At 43.4% G+C, this 18,815-nt stretch overlaps 3 protein-coding genes across 3 annotated transcripts; all 3 read left to right on the top strand.

Moving 5' to 3' along the window:
- Positions 1 to 924, top strand: LOC115457406 (olfactory receptor 1019-like). Its single transcript, XM_030186823.1, has one exon. The coding sequence runs from the start codon at positions 1 to 3 to the stop codon at positions 922 to 924; it is 924 nt and encodes a 307-aa protein (XP_030042683.1).
- A 7,904-nt stretch (positions 925 to 8,828) lies between these two features.
- Positions 8,829 to 9,755, top strand: LOC115457404 (olfactory receptor 1019-like). Its single transcript, XM_030186822.1, has one exon. It carries the CDS (start codon positions 8,829 to 8,831, stop codon positions 9,753 to 9,755), a length of 927 nt encoding a protein of 308 aa, XP_030042682.1.
- A 6,323-nt stretch (positions 9,756 to 16,078) lies between these two features.
- On the top strand, positions 16,079 to 17,047 carry LOC115457403 (olfactory receptor 1019-like). Its single transcript, XM_030186821.1, has one exon. The coding sequence runs from the start codon at positions 16,079 to 16,081 to the stop codon at positions 17,045 to 17,047; it is 969 nt and encodes a 322-aa protein (XP_030042681.1).
- Positions 17,048 to 18,815: the final 1,768 nt, after the last annotated feature.

Genomic DNA, 18,815 nt, shown 5'->3' with positions numbered 1-18,815 from the left:
ATGGAAGAGGAAAATATCACCACAGTGACAGAATTCATCCTTTTGGGATTTCCTGAATTTCCAAAGCTGCAAATTGTATTTTTCTTTCTGTTTTTACTGATTTACCTGATCATGTTGACGGGGAATCTCACTATAATAACTTTGACGTGCCTGGACCCTCATCTGCACACCCCCATGTACTTTTTGCTCTCTAACTTGTCCTTCCTTGATATTTTTAACACCTCAGTCACTGTCCCCAAACTAATAGGTATTTGTTTACGGAGGAGTCAGAGTATTTCTATAAACGGGTGCTTAACACAGATGTATTTTTTTCTGTCCTTCACATATGTAGAATTTTTTCTGCTTACAGCCATGGCCTATGACCGTTATGTGGCCATCTGCCATCCCCTTCGTTATACCGTTATTATGAATGAAAAGGTCAGTGTACTGATGGCTACTGGATGCTGGACCTTTGCATTTTTTGTCCCAGTGCTACACACTGTCCTCATATCCCATTTCTCTTATTGTGGGTCCAATGAGATTAACCATTTCTTCTGTGATCTCTCAGTTCTAGTGAGGTTGTCTTGTAGCAGTACAGATATTGTTCAAGGTATGTCATATGTCATTGGATCTTTTGTTGCATTTCCCTGCTTTATGACAATCCTGATATCTTACGTCTACATCATCTCTGCCATCCTGAGGATCCGCTCTTCAGAGGGGAGACGCAAAGCCTTCTCCACCTGCTCCTCCCACCTCACGGTCGTTATTCTCTACTATGGGACTCTATTGAGTTTGAATATGAAACCAACATCCATGCAGTCAGTGGTTCAAAACAAATTCTTTGCTCTGTTTTACAGTGTCTTAATTCCTGTCCTTAACCCTGTCATTTATAGCCTGAAAAACAAGGACGTTAAAGGAGCCCTAAGAAAGGTTTTAATAGAATAGTTTCCTAATGTTAATAACACTTGCTCATGATTTGTAGCGATTGAGACATCAATGGCAAAATTCTATGACAGGGAACATTGTAAGTGTGAACTTTCTTTATTGAAGACCTACAGAACTTGGTTTTATGACTCCTAAAATGTATGCCAGACATAGAGCTCTTGTAAGTGTGAGCAGCTAAATGCTATAATCAATTATGACATAAGATGAGGCTCCCAGTTACTGTCTTGCCCATGTCCACTTTCAAATACTTACCACGTGAGGATGGAATTGCAAGTGATGAGGTGTCCAGGACACAAGAAATGTGTAAGCCAGTGGTCAGTCAAATGGCACAGATATGACTGAAACTAGATAGAGTTCAAAAGTTATTAGGGATAGGGGAGAACAAATTAATTGTCTTGGATCTGAAATTGAGTGAACGATGATGCCTGCATGCAACCATTCCCATATATACAGATTGAATGAATACACAGCTACCATTTGGTGATTCTCGTGAATGATTACATTATGGTACTGTAGATGGGTATTAGCAATAATCTTGTAGAGATTGTATGGGGGCTGAGCTGCAGGATTTAGCACATCCAAAACCCTGAGCTTCACAGATGGCTTGCATTATTAGAATATCAGATGTGACATGTTGAGTGATACCACTGAGTCCAGCATCCTTTGTATGATAGTTCCATGTAACCTGGATGGGCCACAAGAGTAATGCCCATTCCATGTTGCTCTTCCCAGAAATATGTAGTGGAGAAGTGTCTTTCTCTGAATAATATCAGGAAGTTCACCTACCTTCTAGACACTTGCCAGAGAATGTGTATAGATAAGTTTACAATAAATCCAATAGCTTAATTGTTCATTGAGTGACAAATAAATTTTATTACGTGTCTTCAATCCTTTCAATTGCTAACAATATTTTGTATGCCCATTGGTTTGGCGATACTGTCGAGGTATCTTTCATTGAAGAATTTTAATCCCAGCTACTTCTTCAACCATGCGGTTAATCACGATTAAACCTTCCTGGTGGTCCAGTGGGGCATTGGGGGCAGAGCAAATCCTTCTTGCTCCTGCCCATAGTAGCAGCTTCTTGAAAATGGATGCTGTGACCTCTCGTGGCAGCTTCACAGTACCGTGAAAGGTTGCAGCAGCCAGTTTCAAGAAGCTGCCGCTAGGGGCAGGAACGAGGGGGGTTTGCTCCTGCTCCCGATGGCCTGCTGGACCATAAAGGAGGTCAGGTACGCCCTGAGGGTTCTATGCTGACTGGGAGGTGGGGGTGGGATGGGCATGTTGTGGGGGGGGGGGGGGGCCGCAACTTTTTTTCATGAGGGTCCTGGCCTGATATTCAGCTGGGGCCCGCACAAAGCTAAGCGGATACATTTAGGACAACTTTTGAGCTGTCCTAAATTCACCTACTTATATTGCCAGTGCCTGCATAAGGCTCCTACCTAGCACCGCCCCTTGGCCTGCTCCTGAGGGCTCAGTGGTTTGGGAGGCTGGTTAGAGGCGATATTCAGTGGCTCTCTTCCTTTAAATCCCTTTGAATATCAGCTCCTATCTGCTTATCCACAACTGGGGCATTCGGCACTGCTCAATCGTCCACTCTCCTTTCACCACCAAGAAGAAGAGACAGGACCAGCCACTTCTGTGACAAATTTGGAATTTATTATGGCCGCAGCCAAGAACTTTAGCTTACATCTCATAAATCGCATTTACTTATTCTTCACGTTACCGTTTCAAACTACATAATCTGGCATATATTGTTTAATAATTTACAGGGTGACATACTAGAGTAGGTTTCAGCTTGCGCATTTGCAGAATCCTAGTAACAGTCGCATGCAAATTTTAACGTGGCCATAAAACTCATCCACCCTCCTGCACCTGCTCTCTAATGAGTTGTATATTTAGGGGCATGTTTTCTAAGCTTTGTTAAGCGCTTGAGGGAAAAATCCCGAGCCAGCTGCTTAACACAGGTAGTGCAGAGAGTAGGTAAGACAAGGGTGGAGCACTAGCTGTCATGATAGTCTGTGATACTGTCGCAAATAGCGCCACCTCAAGAGCAGGGCAGTAAGTGCAGCAGAGCTATCGACTGTTCCTCCTTTCCACACCCTCTTATTTTCCTCATGATCTGCCCCTTGACAAACACGAGCACCTCTTTCAATCCCCTGACTAGTAGGTAGGTGTAGGATGGGGCTGCTGCCTGGGGGTGACGTTGTGGGTCTGCCCAGGGGGATGCAGTGTGAACCAACTTTTTTTTAATACGTGTCTCAGCCTGATATTTAGTCGAGACCCACATAACTTTCTTATGTGGGCCCGGCTGAATATCGGCCAGGCCCGAATACGCTCCAGCAGCCTGCCCGCTGAAAATTGTCCCGTCAAATCTATGGAGGTGAATAATGTGGTTTAAAAAAGGTTTGGCGAAATTCCAGCAGGAAAAGTCTATAAACCTGGGGAAAGCCACTTGGAATCTGTCGTTTGATTGGAAGGCTGCTGGATACTTGCTACGCAGACTGGAAATAGGATATTAGGCTCGATGGACTTTTGGACTGAACCTGTTTGGCAATCCTTATATTAAATAAGTTGCATTAATAAATAAAAACAAAACAAAGACGTCCATATAGCAAGTGATTAAATGGGGGCAGGAGATGCTGCCTTTTCCGAGTCTATCTGGGACAGTCAGCAGCATTTTAACCGGTCAGTGCTGCTGAATTTCCCTGGTTAGAGCCTAAGTGGAGGTCCAGGGGCAAAGTTGGCACTTATCTGGTTAAATGCCGATATTCAACATGTAACCAAATATGTTAACCGGATAAATAGGACCACATGAAACACAGTCCTCTCTTTCTCCTCTTCAACTTATCCAGTTAAATGCCAATAATCGGTTAAGAGTTATCCATTTATCCAGCTGGTGCCCGGACATGACCCAGCATCGAATATCTGGGGATACTGATGAAAGTGGCCAAAAAACTGCTGATTGCCCCCAGCTCAGTAATAACCCCCCACCCCCAAAAACAATAAAGCTGAAATAAGATGGTGCCTTTTTTATTGGACTAAATACATTTTTTTACTAGTGTTCAAAAATTCCTTATATGGTGCTTAGCCCCTCCCAGTACATCCCAGGATGCACCAGGCACGGCTGGGTGCCACCACTGCTCCTCCTTCCAACACTTATCGGAGGGGAGGGGACGGGGAGTCAGGTCATATCACTAGACCACCATGGAATAGTTATGTGAGGGGAGGGGGGTCACTGGAGCACCACAGAGTTGAACAGGAGGTGGGGGTCCACTAGACTCCAGTGGACCAACCTCTCAATCCCCCCCCCCCCCCCCCACTACTGCGCAAATCAAAAAAACTCCATGGTAGTTGCATTTGACAGCTTACCGGTCACAAACAGCCACTGATGGCACAAAGGGAATGCATACATGGTACCCTTTGTGTATCGGCCATTACATTTCTGTGCATCTCATTTGCATGCCATCCCATTTGTGCATCGGTCGCTGTTTGCAACTCAGCAAAGCTCACCAGCCATATTTAATGGCAAGTTCTGGGCATCGGCCCCTAAATATCTACCCTATGATTTTTCTAAAATAGCTGCCTTTTTGGACTTCCTACAACTTACCCTCCATGTATCTACGCTCCATAGTGATCTGCTGGTTTTAAATGTTCACTTATAAAATCGGCTTCTCTGTTTTGCCTGGCACCAGATCTATGTGATTCTTCATGTGGAGCTCTGTCTGATTTATAAAAGTTTCAGCACTCACCAAACCTTTTGTAAAATAATTTGCTACCTTTCGGCGGATGGACCTAAATGTCTACAGCTAGGAGAAGACACACTTCTCATCTTGGTGTCCCCCCAGCATTTTGCTGTGGGTGACTCAGCCCCTTCTCTCCTTGTTACCTGAAGGACATTCCATATCCCAGCCACACCTGCCGCAATTTGCCATATCCCTCTGCACTGTGTCATCATCACCCTGGGGGATCCTCTGCCAGAGGGACTCACAGGGAGCTTTAATACATTTCTGTGCCGAGGATCTTCAGATTGGAACCGGTGCTGTCTCAGCCATCACCCTAATATAAGAGTGTAAGCACATTTTGTATAATTTCTACTGGTAGTATAATCATATTTAAGTTTGTACCTGAGGCAATCACAAAGCTACGAAATATGATACCCAACAACACAATTGATTATGTAGACCTCCTTGAATGCTTAGACCCAACACATGAAGAATATCCAGCAGACCGATCATGGACCAACTTTGACTCACTATCGATCGAAAACATCTCTCAATCACTCAAAAGATATGCCAAATCACTATGCAAACTGGCATGCTACAAAATGGCCTCTTCCCAAAAGATAAGGGAAATATACTACTTACTCCTTTACCTAAGGACGCTAAGAAAAGTACAAATTACTTAACCAACTATCGCCCAGTAGCATCTATCCCACTGATAACCAAACTTATGGAAGGCACAGTGACGAAACAACTCACTAACCACATAAATAAACACTCAATACTGCACGAATTGCAATCAGGATTTTGATCGAACTACAGCACAGAAACAGTACTAGTAACTTTAATGAATAAATTTAAACAAACAATTGCTACCGGCAAAAACACACTTCTCTTAGAAGTTGACATGTTCAGTGCCTTCGACATGGTCAACCATGGTATATTATTACACATCCTGGAATACTTTGGAGTGGGAGGCAATGTGCTTAACTGGTTTAGAGGATTCCTAACAACAAGATCCTACCAAGTAACAACTAACGCGGAGATATCAGCCCCATGGATACCCGAATGTGGAGTTCCCCAAGGATCCCCCCTCTCACCAACCCTTTTTAACCTAATGATGACACCACTAGCCAAGCGACTAGACAACCAAAATCTCAACCCATACATATATGCAGACGATGTCACGATTTACATCCCATTCAAACACGACCTAAAGGAAATCACCAACGAAATCAACCTAAGCTTCCAAATCATGCACTCATGGGCGGATGCATTCCAACTAAAACTCAATGCAGAAAAAACACAATGTCTTATAATCACCTTACAACACAATACAAATAAATTCTTCACCATATCCACCCCAAACTTCTCCCTCCCCGTCTCAAACAATTTGAAAATTCTGGGTGTGACCATCGACTGAAATCTTACACTTGAAAACCACATGAAGAATACAACTAAGAAAATGTTCCATTCCATGTGGAAACTCAAAAGAGTAAAGCCTTATTCCCAAGGGCCATCTTCAGGAACTTGGTACAGTCAATGGTATTAAGTCACCTGGATTATTACAATGCACTTTATGTTGGATGTAAAGAACAGACCATCAAAAAACTTCAAATAGCCCAGAATACCGCATCTAGACTCATATTCTGGAAAACAAAATATGAAAGTGCAAAACCCTTAAGAAAGAAATTACATTGGCTCCCACTTAAAGAACTTACCACATTCAAGATTTGCACGATTGTTCATAAAATCATTTATGGAGATGTCCCGACCTACATGCTAGACCTAGTGGACCTACCACCCAGAAACGCAGAAAAATCTTCCCGCACTTTCTCAACCTACATTTCCCCAGTTGTAAAGCATTAAAATACAAACTAACTCATGCGACCAGCTTTTCTTACATGGGCACACATCTGTGGAACGCACTTCCAACTCACCTGAGAACGATCAAAGAATTAACTAACTTCCGCAAATCTCTGAAGACATACCTCTTTGACAAAGCTTACCACAAGAACCCATAACTAACCATAACACAACACCCTTCCGACTTTAGGCAGAATGAATCTCTCTACAACTAATTGATCAAATCCTCTTGTCTTCCTTGACTTCTTTGTAACACCAAATGTATATTCCATCCTGTATGGCGGTGCCACAACAGGTCTTTGTAAGCCACATTGAGCCTGCAAATAGGTGGGAAAATGTGGGATACAAGTGAAATAAATAAGTCACTTGTTCTAAGTTTGTACCTGAGGCAACGGAGGGTTAAGTGACTTGCCCAAGATCACAAGGAACAGCAGTGGGATTTGAACCGGCCACCTCTAGATTGCATGACCGGTGCTCTAACCCACTAGGCCACTCCTCCACTCCTAAGGCTTGCCAGCGGTTTTTGGTGTGTGCTAAATGCTAGAGATGCCTATATATTCCTATGGGTGTCTCTAGCGGTTAATGCACTAATCATTAGCAAACAGGACCCTAACAAACCAGCGGACACCGTATCTGGTAGAGAAGTGAAAAGAGTCACATTGCCAATCAGTATCAGAGGGACCAGAGTCTTCATCACTCCTCAGCAAGGGGTCCTTTTACAAAGACGCGTTTGCAGTGTGCGCCCAAATGAGACCTACCATGCCCCCTGGTGGTAATTTCAGATTTGGCGGACGCCCATAATGCCTGGACGATTTATTTCCTGCCATGCGCGGTAATCGGCAGTTGTCACACGCCGATTGGTCACCGCGTGTGTAGCGCGTGAGCCCTTACCATTAGATCAATGGGTGGAGTTAAGGGCTCAGACTGCAAACCCTTTCCTGTACCATTAAAATAAAAGCCCTTTTTTTGCAGACACAGTAAACCCTGGCCCGGTGCGTGCCCAAAACACGCGCCTACAGTGCCACAGGCCACGTTTTACCGTAGCTTAGTAAAAAGACCCTAAATGATTGGTAGATTTGAAATAAAACATCAATCCCTGCACTGCACTGGAAGCTAGGATCTGTCTTTCATGTACACTGTTTATACCTCAGAGAAAGTGTTACAAGCCTAATAGGTCTGTGGACCAATATTGAAAGTGATTTAACTAGCTGACAGATACCCCAAGGTCTTCCTGCAATTTTGTACAGTAATTTCACCTCACTATTCCTTTTGATCAAGGAAGGCCAGATATGGCAGCTCTCTAGAGCTCTCTAGTCCTAAAGCTGGACTCTCTCGATTCTCTGCCATGTGCTCCACATGATCAGCCTCAGGGATCATTCCCCAGTGAGATCTACAGTGAGTATGAATATACCTGACTGCTGAGAATTTCCAGACCAGAGCGTCTGCAGTCATTGTTTCTCAGGTAAAGGCTGTGGGAAATGCATTTTATTGCACCTTAAACCTTAGCATCTTTATTTTAAGAGGTCTCTCTGCTGTACCTTTACGTATATCTCATTTTAATCTAGTGAATGAGGAAATTTTGAAATTATTGAGAACCACTAGAAACTCTTTTGCAATTTGTAAGTTTGAGGCAAAGGCAAAATTTAAATTACAAAGGCAAAGTTTTCAGAATTTTGAGGGAAGATTCTGGATTTTTAACTCTTGTCTCCTTAAATATGGCCAGGGTTTCAAGATGCACCAGTTCGGAATAGAGAGATGTAATACACTGGACATCCTTCCGGCACCCTGTGGCTTTAGGCTGAAGAGGCTGGCTGCCATGTTTACTGTGATGTGATGGTCCAGGTAATGTGTAGGATTCTATGTTTTAATTATGTCTCTATTTTTGTTGTCTATGATCACCCTTTGGTAAATTTTTACTTTGTTCCGGTTGGTTCACCACTGCCCAAAGGATTGTGATCCATCTTACCTCCCCTCTTGCTTTATCTTCCCAATCACTTCCCTCTATTATATTTTATCTCCTTGTATTGACGTGCTGTCTGTCTTTTACTGTCTTTGTTTTGTTTTTAATTGACCCCTCCCTTTTCAGATGATGTTATTATTGAATTACTTGTAAACCACTTAGACTTTTTCAATACAGGCAGCACGTGAAATAAACTGAACTTGAATGTAAACCTAGTAACCCTGCCTTGAAATCATTTGGGTAAAATTTCTGCGGACAGCGGTGGATCTGTTCCTACAACTCCCCAGTCTTGTGTCTGACAGCAGGGAGAACTCAAGAAAGACAGAGTCTCTCCATCCCCGTCCTAATTCCAGATTACAATGGAAGAGGAAAATATCACCTCAGTGACAGAATTCATCCTTTTGGGATTTCCTGAATTTCCAAAGCTGCAAATTCCATTTTTCTTTCTGTTTTTACTGATTTACCTGATCATGTTGACGGGGAATCTCACTATAATAACCTTGACGTGCCTGGACCCTCGTCTGCACACCCCCATGTACTTTTTGCTCTCTAACTTGTCCTTCCTTGATATTTTTAACACCTCAGTCACTGTCCCCAAACTAATAGGTATTTGTTTACGGAGGAGTCAGAGTATTTCTATAAAGGGGTGTTTGACGCAGATGTATTTTTTTCTGTCCTTCACATATGTAGAATTTTTTCTGCTTACAGCCATGGCCTATGACCGTTATGTGGCCATCTGCCATCCCCTTCGTTATACCATTATTATGAATGAAAAGGTTTGTGTACTGATGGCTATTGGATGTTGGATCTTTGCATTTTTTGTCCCAGTGCTACACACTGTCCTCATATCCCATTTCTCTTATTGTGGGTCAAATGAGATTAACCATTTCTTCTGTGATCTCTCAGTTCTGTTGAGGTTGTCTTGTAGCAGTACAGATATTGTTGAAGGTATGTCATATGTTATTGGATCTTTCGTTGCATTTCCCTGCACTATGACAACCCTGACATCTTATGTCTACATCATCTCTGCCATCCTGAGGATCCGTTCTTCAGAGGGGAGACGCAAAGCCTTCTCCACCTGCTCCTCCCACCTCACGGTCGTTATTCTCTACTATGGGACTCTATTCAGTTTGAATATGAAACCAATATCCATGCAGTCAGTGGTTCAAAACAAATTCTTTGCTCTATTTTATAGTGTCTTAATTCCTGTCCTTAACCCTGTCATTTATAGCCTGAAAAACAAGGACGTTAAAGGAGCCCTAAGAAAAGTTTTTAATAGAATATAATTTCCTAATGTTAATAACACTTGCTCGTGATTTGTAGTGATTGAGACATCAATGGCACAATTCTATGACAGGGAACATTGTAAGTGTGAACTTTCTTTATTGAAGACCAGCAGAACGTGGTATTATGACTTCTAAAATGTATGCCAGACATAGAGCTCTTGTAAGTGTGAGCAGCTAAATGCTATAATCAATTATGACATAAGACGAGGCTCCCAGTTACTGTCTTGCCCATGTCCACTTTCAAATACGTACCACGTAAGGATGGAATTGCAAGTGATGAGGTGTCCAGGACACAGGGAATGTGTAAGCCAGTGGTCAGTCAAATGGCACAGATATGACTGAAACTAGATAGAGTTCAAAAGTTATTAGAGATAGGGGAGAACAAAGTAATTGTCTTGGATCTGAAATTGAGTGAACGATGATGTCTGCATGCAACCATTCCCCATCTGTACAAATAGAATAAATACACAGCTATCATTTGGTGATTCTCGTGAAAGCAGCATCAGTGCTCTGTGAATGATCGCAAGATTATTGCTAATACCCAGCCACATTACCATAATGTAGAGATTGTATGGGGGCTGAGCTGCAGGAATTAGCACATCCAAAACCTTGAGCTTCACAGATGTCTTGCATTATAAGAATATCAGATGTGACATGTTGAGTGATACCACTGAGTCCAGCATCCTTTGTATGATAGTTCCATGTAACCTGGATGGTCCACAACAGTAACGCCCATTCCATGTTGCTCTTCCCAGAAATATGTAGTGGAGAAGTGTCTTTCTCTGAATAATATCAGGAAGTTCACCCACTTGCCAGAGAATGTGTATAGATAAGTTTACAATAAATCCAATAGCTTAATTGTTCATTGAGTGACAAATAAACTTTATTACGTGTCTTCAACCCTTTCAATTGCTAACAATATTTTGTACGCCCATTGGTTTGGCGATACTGTCGAGGTATCTTTCATTGAAGAATTTTAATCCCAGCTACTTCTTCAACCATGCGGTTAATCACGATTAAACATTTTAATCGAAACAAAGCCATAATCATAACACAACGTTTCTTACGTTCCACTAATACCAACAAAGTTTTAAGCAAATATCACTGAAAGAAGCTAAGATAGTCACCAAATTCACATTAAACATAATGATACCTCAAATCACAGTTTCTCTTGCAGTCTCATTGTAAAATGACTGTATAGCCTTTCTAAAGGCCCTGTAGTGAGACAGAGATAGAAAAGTGACCAGTAATATAGTCCATATTTTAGCAGTCCTCCCCAGTCCTCCAATACTCACCATCCTCTTCCTGTTCCCCAATAAAGAACCTCCTCCCCCGACAGCAATCATGATTCTCCAGGCAGGACCTGCACCTGATTCAGACCCCTAGAGAACCTCTGGGACTTACCTAGGGGCTGTCCATGGTAGGCTAGCAGGTCCAGAACGGAGTGGTCCCTTACCAGTTATTGCCTGCTCTAGCTGCTCATTAAAAATGGCAGCCACTGACCTCTAGTGGTAGTTTGACAGTATTAATACTAGGGTTCAGTGGCTGCCATTTTGGACCTAGAGTCAGCCCGGGATAGTTGGGTACAGATGTGGCGGAGTCTTGATTGTCAGGGGATTGAAAGAGGTGCTCGTGTTTGTCAAGGGGCAGATCGTGAGGAAAATAAGAGGGTGTGGAAAGGAGGAACAGCCGATAGCTCTGCTGCACTTACTGCCCTGCTCTCGAGGTGGTGCTATTTGCAACGGTATCACAGACAATCATGACAGCTATTACTCCACCCTTGTCTTACCTACTCTCTGCACTACCTGTGTTAAGCAGCTGGCTCGGAATTTTTCCCTCATGCGCTTAACAAAGCTTAGAAAACATGCCCCTAAATATACAACTCATTAGAGAGCAGGTGCAGGAGGGTGGATGAGTTTTATGGCCACGTTAAAATTTACATGTGACTGTTACTATGATTCTACAAATGTGCAAGCTGAAACCTACTCTAGTATGTCACCCTGTAAATTATTAAACAATATATGCCAGATTATGTAGTTCAAAAGGGTAAAGTGAGGAACAACATGAGTAAATATTTCCTCCTAGAGGAGCCGGATGAGTACATATCCCAGCTTAACAGAGGAAGTGGTACAGACAGAGAAAATTCAAAAAAAGGGCTGGAGATAGAAGATTCCTTGTCATGAAAAGGAAGGGAGCCACAGATTAACTGAGAACTGTAGCCTTGCAGTGGGAATGAAACTGGTCTTACTGGGTTGTGTTCTAGGCAGCAGGTTATAAGGTGGACTGGATTGTGTAGACTTCCACCTGTATTTTCTATAGGGTCTTTCTTTCACTAAGTTATGCCGAGATTTGAAATTGTGGATGTTAAACAGAATCATCCCGGAGATAAGACTTTCCTGCTGAAGTTAGAATAGATACTGAGGTTATCCTTATGGAATGGATAAGCAGATAGGAGCCGAGATTCAAAGGGATTTAAACGAAGAGAGCCACTGAATGTCACCTCTTACCAGACTCCGAAAAAACTGAGCCCTCAGGAGCAGGCCGAGGGGCGGTGCTAGGTAGGAGCCAGGGCTTATGTAGGCACCAGCAATATTCAACCAAGGCCCGCATAAGTAGGGGAGCAGAAGCAAACCCCCCTCTTTCCTGCCCCTAGCGGCAGCTTCTTGAAACTGGCTGCTGCAACCTTTCGCGGTACTGTGAAGCTGCCACGAGAGGTCACGGCATCCATTTTCAAGAAGCTGCCACTATGGGCAGGAGCAAGGAGGATTTGCTCTGTCCTCAATGCCCCACTGGACCACCAGGGAGGTCAGGTAGACCCCAGGGGTCCTATGCTGACAAGTAGGTGGGTGTAGGATGGAGCTGCTGCCTGGGGGTGACGTTGTGGGGGCTGCCCAGGGGGATGCAGTGTGAACCAACTTTTTTTTAATACGTGTCCCAGCCTGATATTTAGTCGAGGCCCACATCACTTTCTTATGTGGGCCCGGCTGAATATCGGCCAGGCCCTAATACGCTCCAGCGGCCTGCCCGCTGAAAATTATCCCGTCATATAGGGAACTAATTAAGAAAATTACCATTGAAATCTATGGAGATGATGAATAATGTGGTTTAAAAAAGGTTTGGAGAAATTTCAGCAGGAAAAGTCTATAAACCTGGGGTAAGCCACACTGCCTATCCCTGGGTGTAAAGAGCTTGGAATCTGTCATTTGATTGGAAGGCTGCTGGGTACTTGCTACGCAGACTGGAAATAGGATACTAGGCTCGATAGACTTTTGGACTGAACCTGTTTGGCAATCCTTATATTAAATAAGTTGCATTAATAAATAAAAACAAAACAAAGTCCATATTGCAAGTGATTTAGTGGGGGTGGGAGATGTTGCCTTGTCCGAGTCTATCCGGGACAGTCAATGGCATTTTAACCGGTCAGTGCTGCTGAATTTCCCTGGTTAGAGCCTAAGTGGAGGTCCAGGGGCAAAGTTGGCACTTACCTGGTTAAATGCCGATATTCAACATGTAACCAAATATATTAACAGGATAAATAGGACCACATGAAACACAGTCCTCTCTTTCTCCTCTTCAACTTATCCAGTTAAATGCCAATAATCGGTTAAGAGTTATCCATTTATCCAGCTGGTGCCCGGACATGAACCAGCATCAAATATCTGGGGATACTGCTGAAAGTGGCCAAAAAACTGCTGATTGCCCTCAGCTCAGTAGTAACCCCCCACCCCCCAAAAGCTGAAATAAGATGGTACCTTTTTATTGGACTAAATACATTTTTTTACTAGCTGTCAAAAATTCCTTATATGGTGCTTAGCCCCTCCCAGTACATCCCAGGATGCACCAGGTAGGGCTGGGTGCCACCACTGCTCCTGCTCCCAACACTTACCGGAGGGGAGGGGACGGGGAGTCGGGTCATATCACTAGACCACCATGGAATAGTTATGTGAGGGGAGGGGGGTCACTGGAGCACCACAGAGTTTTTTTTTAGTTGAACAGGAGGTGGGGCTCAAGGAGGGGGTTCCACTAGACTCCAGTGGACCAACCTCTCAATACCCCCCCCCCCCCCACTACTGCACAACTCCAAAAACTCCGGTGGCTGTTTGTGACCGGTAAGCTGTCAAATGCAACTACCATGATGGCACAAAGGGAATGCATACATGGTAACCTTTGTGTATCGGCCATTAAATTTCTGTGCATCTCATTTGCATTCCATCCCATTTGTGCAACGGTCGCTGTTTGCAACTCAGCAAAGCTCACCAGCCATATTTAATGGCAAGTTCTGGGCATCGGCCCCTAAATATCTACCCTATGATTTTTCTAAAATAGCTGCCTTTTGGACTTCCTACAACTTACCCTCCATGTATCTACGCTCCATAGTGATCTGCTGGTTTTAAATGTTCACTTATAAAATCGGCTTCTCTGTTTTGCCTGGCACCAAAATCTATGTGATTCTTCATGTGGAGCTCTGTCTGCTTTATAAAAGTTTCAGCACTCACCAAACCTTTTGTAAAATAATTTGCTACCTTTCGGCGGATGGACCTAAATGTCTACAGCTAGGAGAAGACACACTTCTCATCTTGGTGTCCTCCCAGCATTTTGCTGTGGGTGACTCAGCCCCTTCTCTTCTTGTTACCTGAAGGACATTCCATATCCCAGCCACACCTGCCGCAATTTGCCATATCCCTCTACACTGTGTCATCATCACCCTGGGGGATCCTCTGCCAGAGGGACTCACAGGGAGCTTTAATACATTTCTGTGCCGAGGATCTTCAGATTGGAACCGGTGCTGTCTCAGTCGTCACCCTAATATAAGAATGTAAGCAGATTTTGTATAATTTCTACTGGTTGTATAATCATATCTGCAGATAAGTTTTATTTTCTCTTAATGTAGTCTAACCCAGTATATCTTGTATTACATCTCCTTTTTGTAAGAAATACAGTAGATGATATGGAGGTGGAGATGGAGATTGCAGGTCCCTTCTTCAGAGAGCTTACAATATAAAGAAAGTTAGGAGTGAATGAGGAATCACATGGCGAAGAAAAGGCAGCATTGAGAGAGGCAGTGTGTGTGACGGAGAAAGTGAAGAGAAAAGGGTAAGGAGTCGGGATCTGGAGGGGGAGATCCAGAAGCAAGGAGCAGGGGGAGGGAAGACAGGGAAGAGAGCAAGCCATTGCAATAAAGGTTGGGATTAAGGTGGGGCCATGTAACAGAAGAGATTTGGAGAGTTTGATATTAAACACATTTGGGGGAAAAAAGAGGGAATGATTAAGAGCATTGGAATTGGGGAAGGAATCTGGCAGCAGCCTTCCAGATTGATCCAGATGGAGAGGAAGAGAGTTGCTAAGCAAGAGGTTATGATAATTACAGATGAAAGACAAGAGAAATCTATGTCAGGAGCAGGATAAACTGATATGAGCTGAGAATAGTAGGCAGGCACTTTAAACAGGCTAGCTCTGCACCAAGTTAAACCAGTTCTGCATTTTCAGAATGACCTGCAAAGTTTTGACTGGATACAGTAGCTGCAGATAAAGCAGGTGAAAATCTTTCTGGGTACTTTTTCCTTAGGTGAATGTCAAGGGATAAATCCATGTGCATTTTCCGTTTCAGAACCAGGGGAAAATTCACAGTTTAAAAAGTGCCCCAGGCCTGGCAATGCATATCCCAGACCAGCTCCCTTCATGAAAGTAATTTAGGAAAAAGAATCCACCCATATATTTCTGTAGAGGATGCACTAGGAATCTTTTCTCCCATCCAATGTCTACAACACAGGTTCTGCACAATCTGTAATGTCCAACCACAAAACAAAACTCCCTGCTGTACTGGATTTAGACAATAGATTTAATTGCATATCTTTCAAAATCAATAAATTGCCTTTTAGGTACAGGAGCTATTTCCCTTCCCCAGAGGGCTTACAATCTAAGCTGTATCTGAGGTAATGCAGAGCGAGGTGACTTGCCCAAGATCACAAGCAGCCGCTGTGGGATTTGAACCCGGGCTTCCCAGTTTGTCAGCCTGCTGGTCTACCCTTCCACATAACCTCAATTCATAGAGACTAGCCCACTCTGTTCTGATAAATCAACCCTGGTGGCTCAGATTAACTCCACTGCTTAAGTTTCTGGGAATGAAACAGACTTTCGATGTTCCCTGGTTTTCTCCTTTGCCATACTTCCATATCTGCCCTCTTCATTTTGATATTGTTAAAAGAAAGGGCATGGGGCAGACACTGGTAGATCATTTCATGAATGTTTAACAGAAAATGGTGAGTTCTTACTTGAAAACCACCCCTTGGCTCCTTGTATATCTTTCATTTTTCCAGAATCCAATGGAAGAAGAAAATATCACCACAGTGACAGAATTCATCATTCTGGGGTTTCCTGAATTTCCAGAGCTGCAAATCCCCCTTTTCCTTCTGTTTTTACTGATTTACCTGATCGTCCTGATGGGGAACCTCACTATAATAACCGTGACGTGCCTGGACCCTCGTCTGCACACCCCCATGTACTTTTTCCTCTGCAACTTGTCCTTCCTTGATATCTCTTCCACCTCAGTCACTCTCCCCAAACTAATGGATATTTTTTTAAGGAAGGGGCAGCATGTTTCCGTAAAGGGCTGTTTTACACAGATGCATTTTTTCCTTGCGTTGGCATCTGTAGAATTCTTTCTGCTTACAGTCATGGCTTATGATCGCTATGTGGCAGTATGCCACCCGCTTCATTATGCTGTTATAATAAATGTAAAAGTCTGTGTGTTGATGGCAGCAGGGTCCTGGGTCATTGGGTTCCTGGACCCAGTAATACACACCGTCCTCATATCACATTTCTCTTACTGTGCATCGAATGAGATTAACCACTTCTTCTGTGATCTGTCGGCTCTGCTGACATTGTCTTGCAGCAGGACATACACTGTTGAAAGTATGAGCTTAATTGCCGCTGCTCTGATGGGACTTCCCTGCTTTACGACAACCCTGACATCTTACGCTTACATCATCTCCACCATCCTGAGGATCCAGTCCACGGAGGGGAGACGCAAAGCCTTCTCCACCTGCTCCTCCCACCTGACGGTCGTTATTCTCTTCTATGGGACTATAATGTGTTTGTACATCAGACCTACGTCCATGCAGTCACTGGATCAGAACAAACTTTTTGCAGTGTTATATAACATTTTAATTCCTATGTTTAATCCTGTTATTTATGGCCTGAAAAACAGAGAGGTAAAAGGAGCCCTGAGAAAAATGTTTCATACCTTTTCTAAACATCGGGGGATTGACATTCAGAAGGAGTTATTCAGGTAAGGGCAGCTCCTTCCCAGAAAGCTCCTACTGACTGGATCCTACCTGGATTTTCAGTGATTCCTTCCCATTTAGTAGGAACAATTCTTGCACCAGCAAAGCCTCAGTGTGAATTGTGACAATTAACATCTGCAAACTATAAAATCTTACCACAGGTTAGCAAACAGGACCCTCCCTGTGCATGCGGAAGGCAGTTCTGTAAAAGGGAGCCTGCGATGTACCTGCTTTTCTTTATAGATCACTAACATAACATATCAAACCCTTACCTAGAATGAAAGGACAGCATCACACAGGCCATAGAGCTGATGTAAATACTCATAACTAATTGTGAAAGATTCCATGTAGATTATATAATATTTCTATAATGCTCACTCCTTTTCAGTAGTAGTTCCAAGTTGAGTTACATTCAGCTACACTGGATATTTCTCTGTCCCAGGAGGGCTCACAATCTAAGTTTGTACCTGAGGCAATAGAGGGTTAAGTGACTTGGCCAAGGAGCAGCAGTGGGATTTGAACCGGCCACCTCTGGATTGCAAGACCGGTGCTCTAACCACTAGGCCACTCCTCCACAGCTATGCAAACATTTATCTGCAAACTATATACTGTCACCTTCCAAGAGAATAATAATTGTGTATTGAGTACCTAACTGGACTTATCTGTGTAACCTGTGGTTTGTTCTCTATCCTGTGTTTCTTTACCTAGAAATTGTAACGTTTACTTTCTGTCCTAACCCCTCCCTTACCTTTCTATCATCCTCTCCCCAGATGTCTTGTGCTTGTTGTTTTTATTTCCCCCAAGTTTTTTTTCTTGGAAACTGCTTAGTTATTTTATATTGATATGCGATATATCAAATCAATATCAAATATGGAATCGAAATGCCTACAATACTGCCACATGTATCTCTTTGAAAGCGCAGAGTTTGTCGACGGGGGTTATATACAAGTGGAGTCTGGCCGGGACACACAGTTATGCACGTAGGGCTGGATTCACTACATGGCGACAAAAATCAGCGCTATATGGTATTTTCTAAAGAGTGGTTAAGGATGGCTGTCATTTATAGAATTGCGCATAACGCTAGAACCTACAGCCAGCTTTGAGCGTGAGGATTTACACCAACTGAAACCAGCTGTAAATCTCAGCACGAAAAATTGGGCGCAGGTTCCCTAATCCTATAACACTGCGTACATTTTAAGGGAACAGCCTTGATCCGTCCCTGACCCTCCCATCGTTATGCCCCCTTTTCAGATCTGCACGGAAACATTTACACACTAGTCAATCACTGGGCAACCAAGGGCAGTTCTGCTGTTACGATTGCTCTATGGCAGGTATAAATGGCGCAATTAAATGCAGCAGGCCGGCACCTGTGCGCTGTAATATCACAACACCCAATGACCTGCCTGAATTGCACTCCTTTTGCAGTTATGCACCAGAACACTTAGGGGGTCGAAATTCAGCCAGCAGTGGTCAGTGAGATCTTAACAAGCAAGTATTTGTGCTAATTGGAATTAATTTTAATTTGTGCACGTAAGGTCCAAAAAGGGGATGCAGCTATGGGAGCGTCATGGGTGGAAATAGGGTATTCCTTTAATTTACGCGCATTGATAGAGAATAAAGGGTCACGGTGATTCACACCAAGGTTTCGTTGGTGTAAATGTTGTCATGGTTCCCTGCACTAAGCACTATTCAATCCTAAAGAAAGCCTTCAGAAGAGGACTGCAGAATGATGCAATGCATGCAAGACAAATTCACCAGCTGCAGGAGCCAGGGAAAT

The sequence above is a fragment of the Microcaecilia unicolor genome, chromosome 14, assembly GCF_901765095.1.
Source record: "Microcaecilia unicolor chromosome 14, aMicUni1.1, whole genome shotgun sequence".
Taxonomy (NCBI): domain Eukaryota; kingdom Metazoa; phylum Chordata; class Amphibia; order Gymnophiona; family Siphonopidae; genus Microcaecilia; species Microcaecilia unicolor.
This window is presented reverse-complemented; position numbering and strand designations above follow the sequence as displayed.

Bases quoted from the DNA above. Each gene is read 5' to 3' on its own strand.
- LOC115457403 (XM_030186821.1), top strand. From the start codon at position 16,079: ATGGAAGAAGAAAATATCACCACAGTGACAGAATTCATCATTCTGGGG.
- LOC115457404 (XM_030186822.1), top strand. From the start codon at position 8,829: ATGGAAGAGGAAAATATCACCTCAGTGACAGAATTCATCCTTTTGGGA.
- LOC115457406 (XM_030186823.1), top strand. From the start codon at position 1: ATGGAAGAGGAAAATATCACCACAGTGACAGAATTCATCCTTTTGGGA.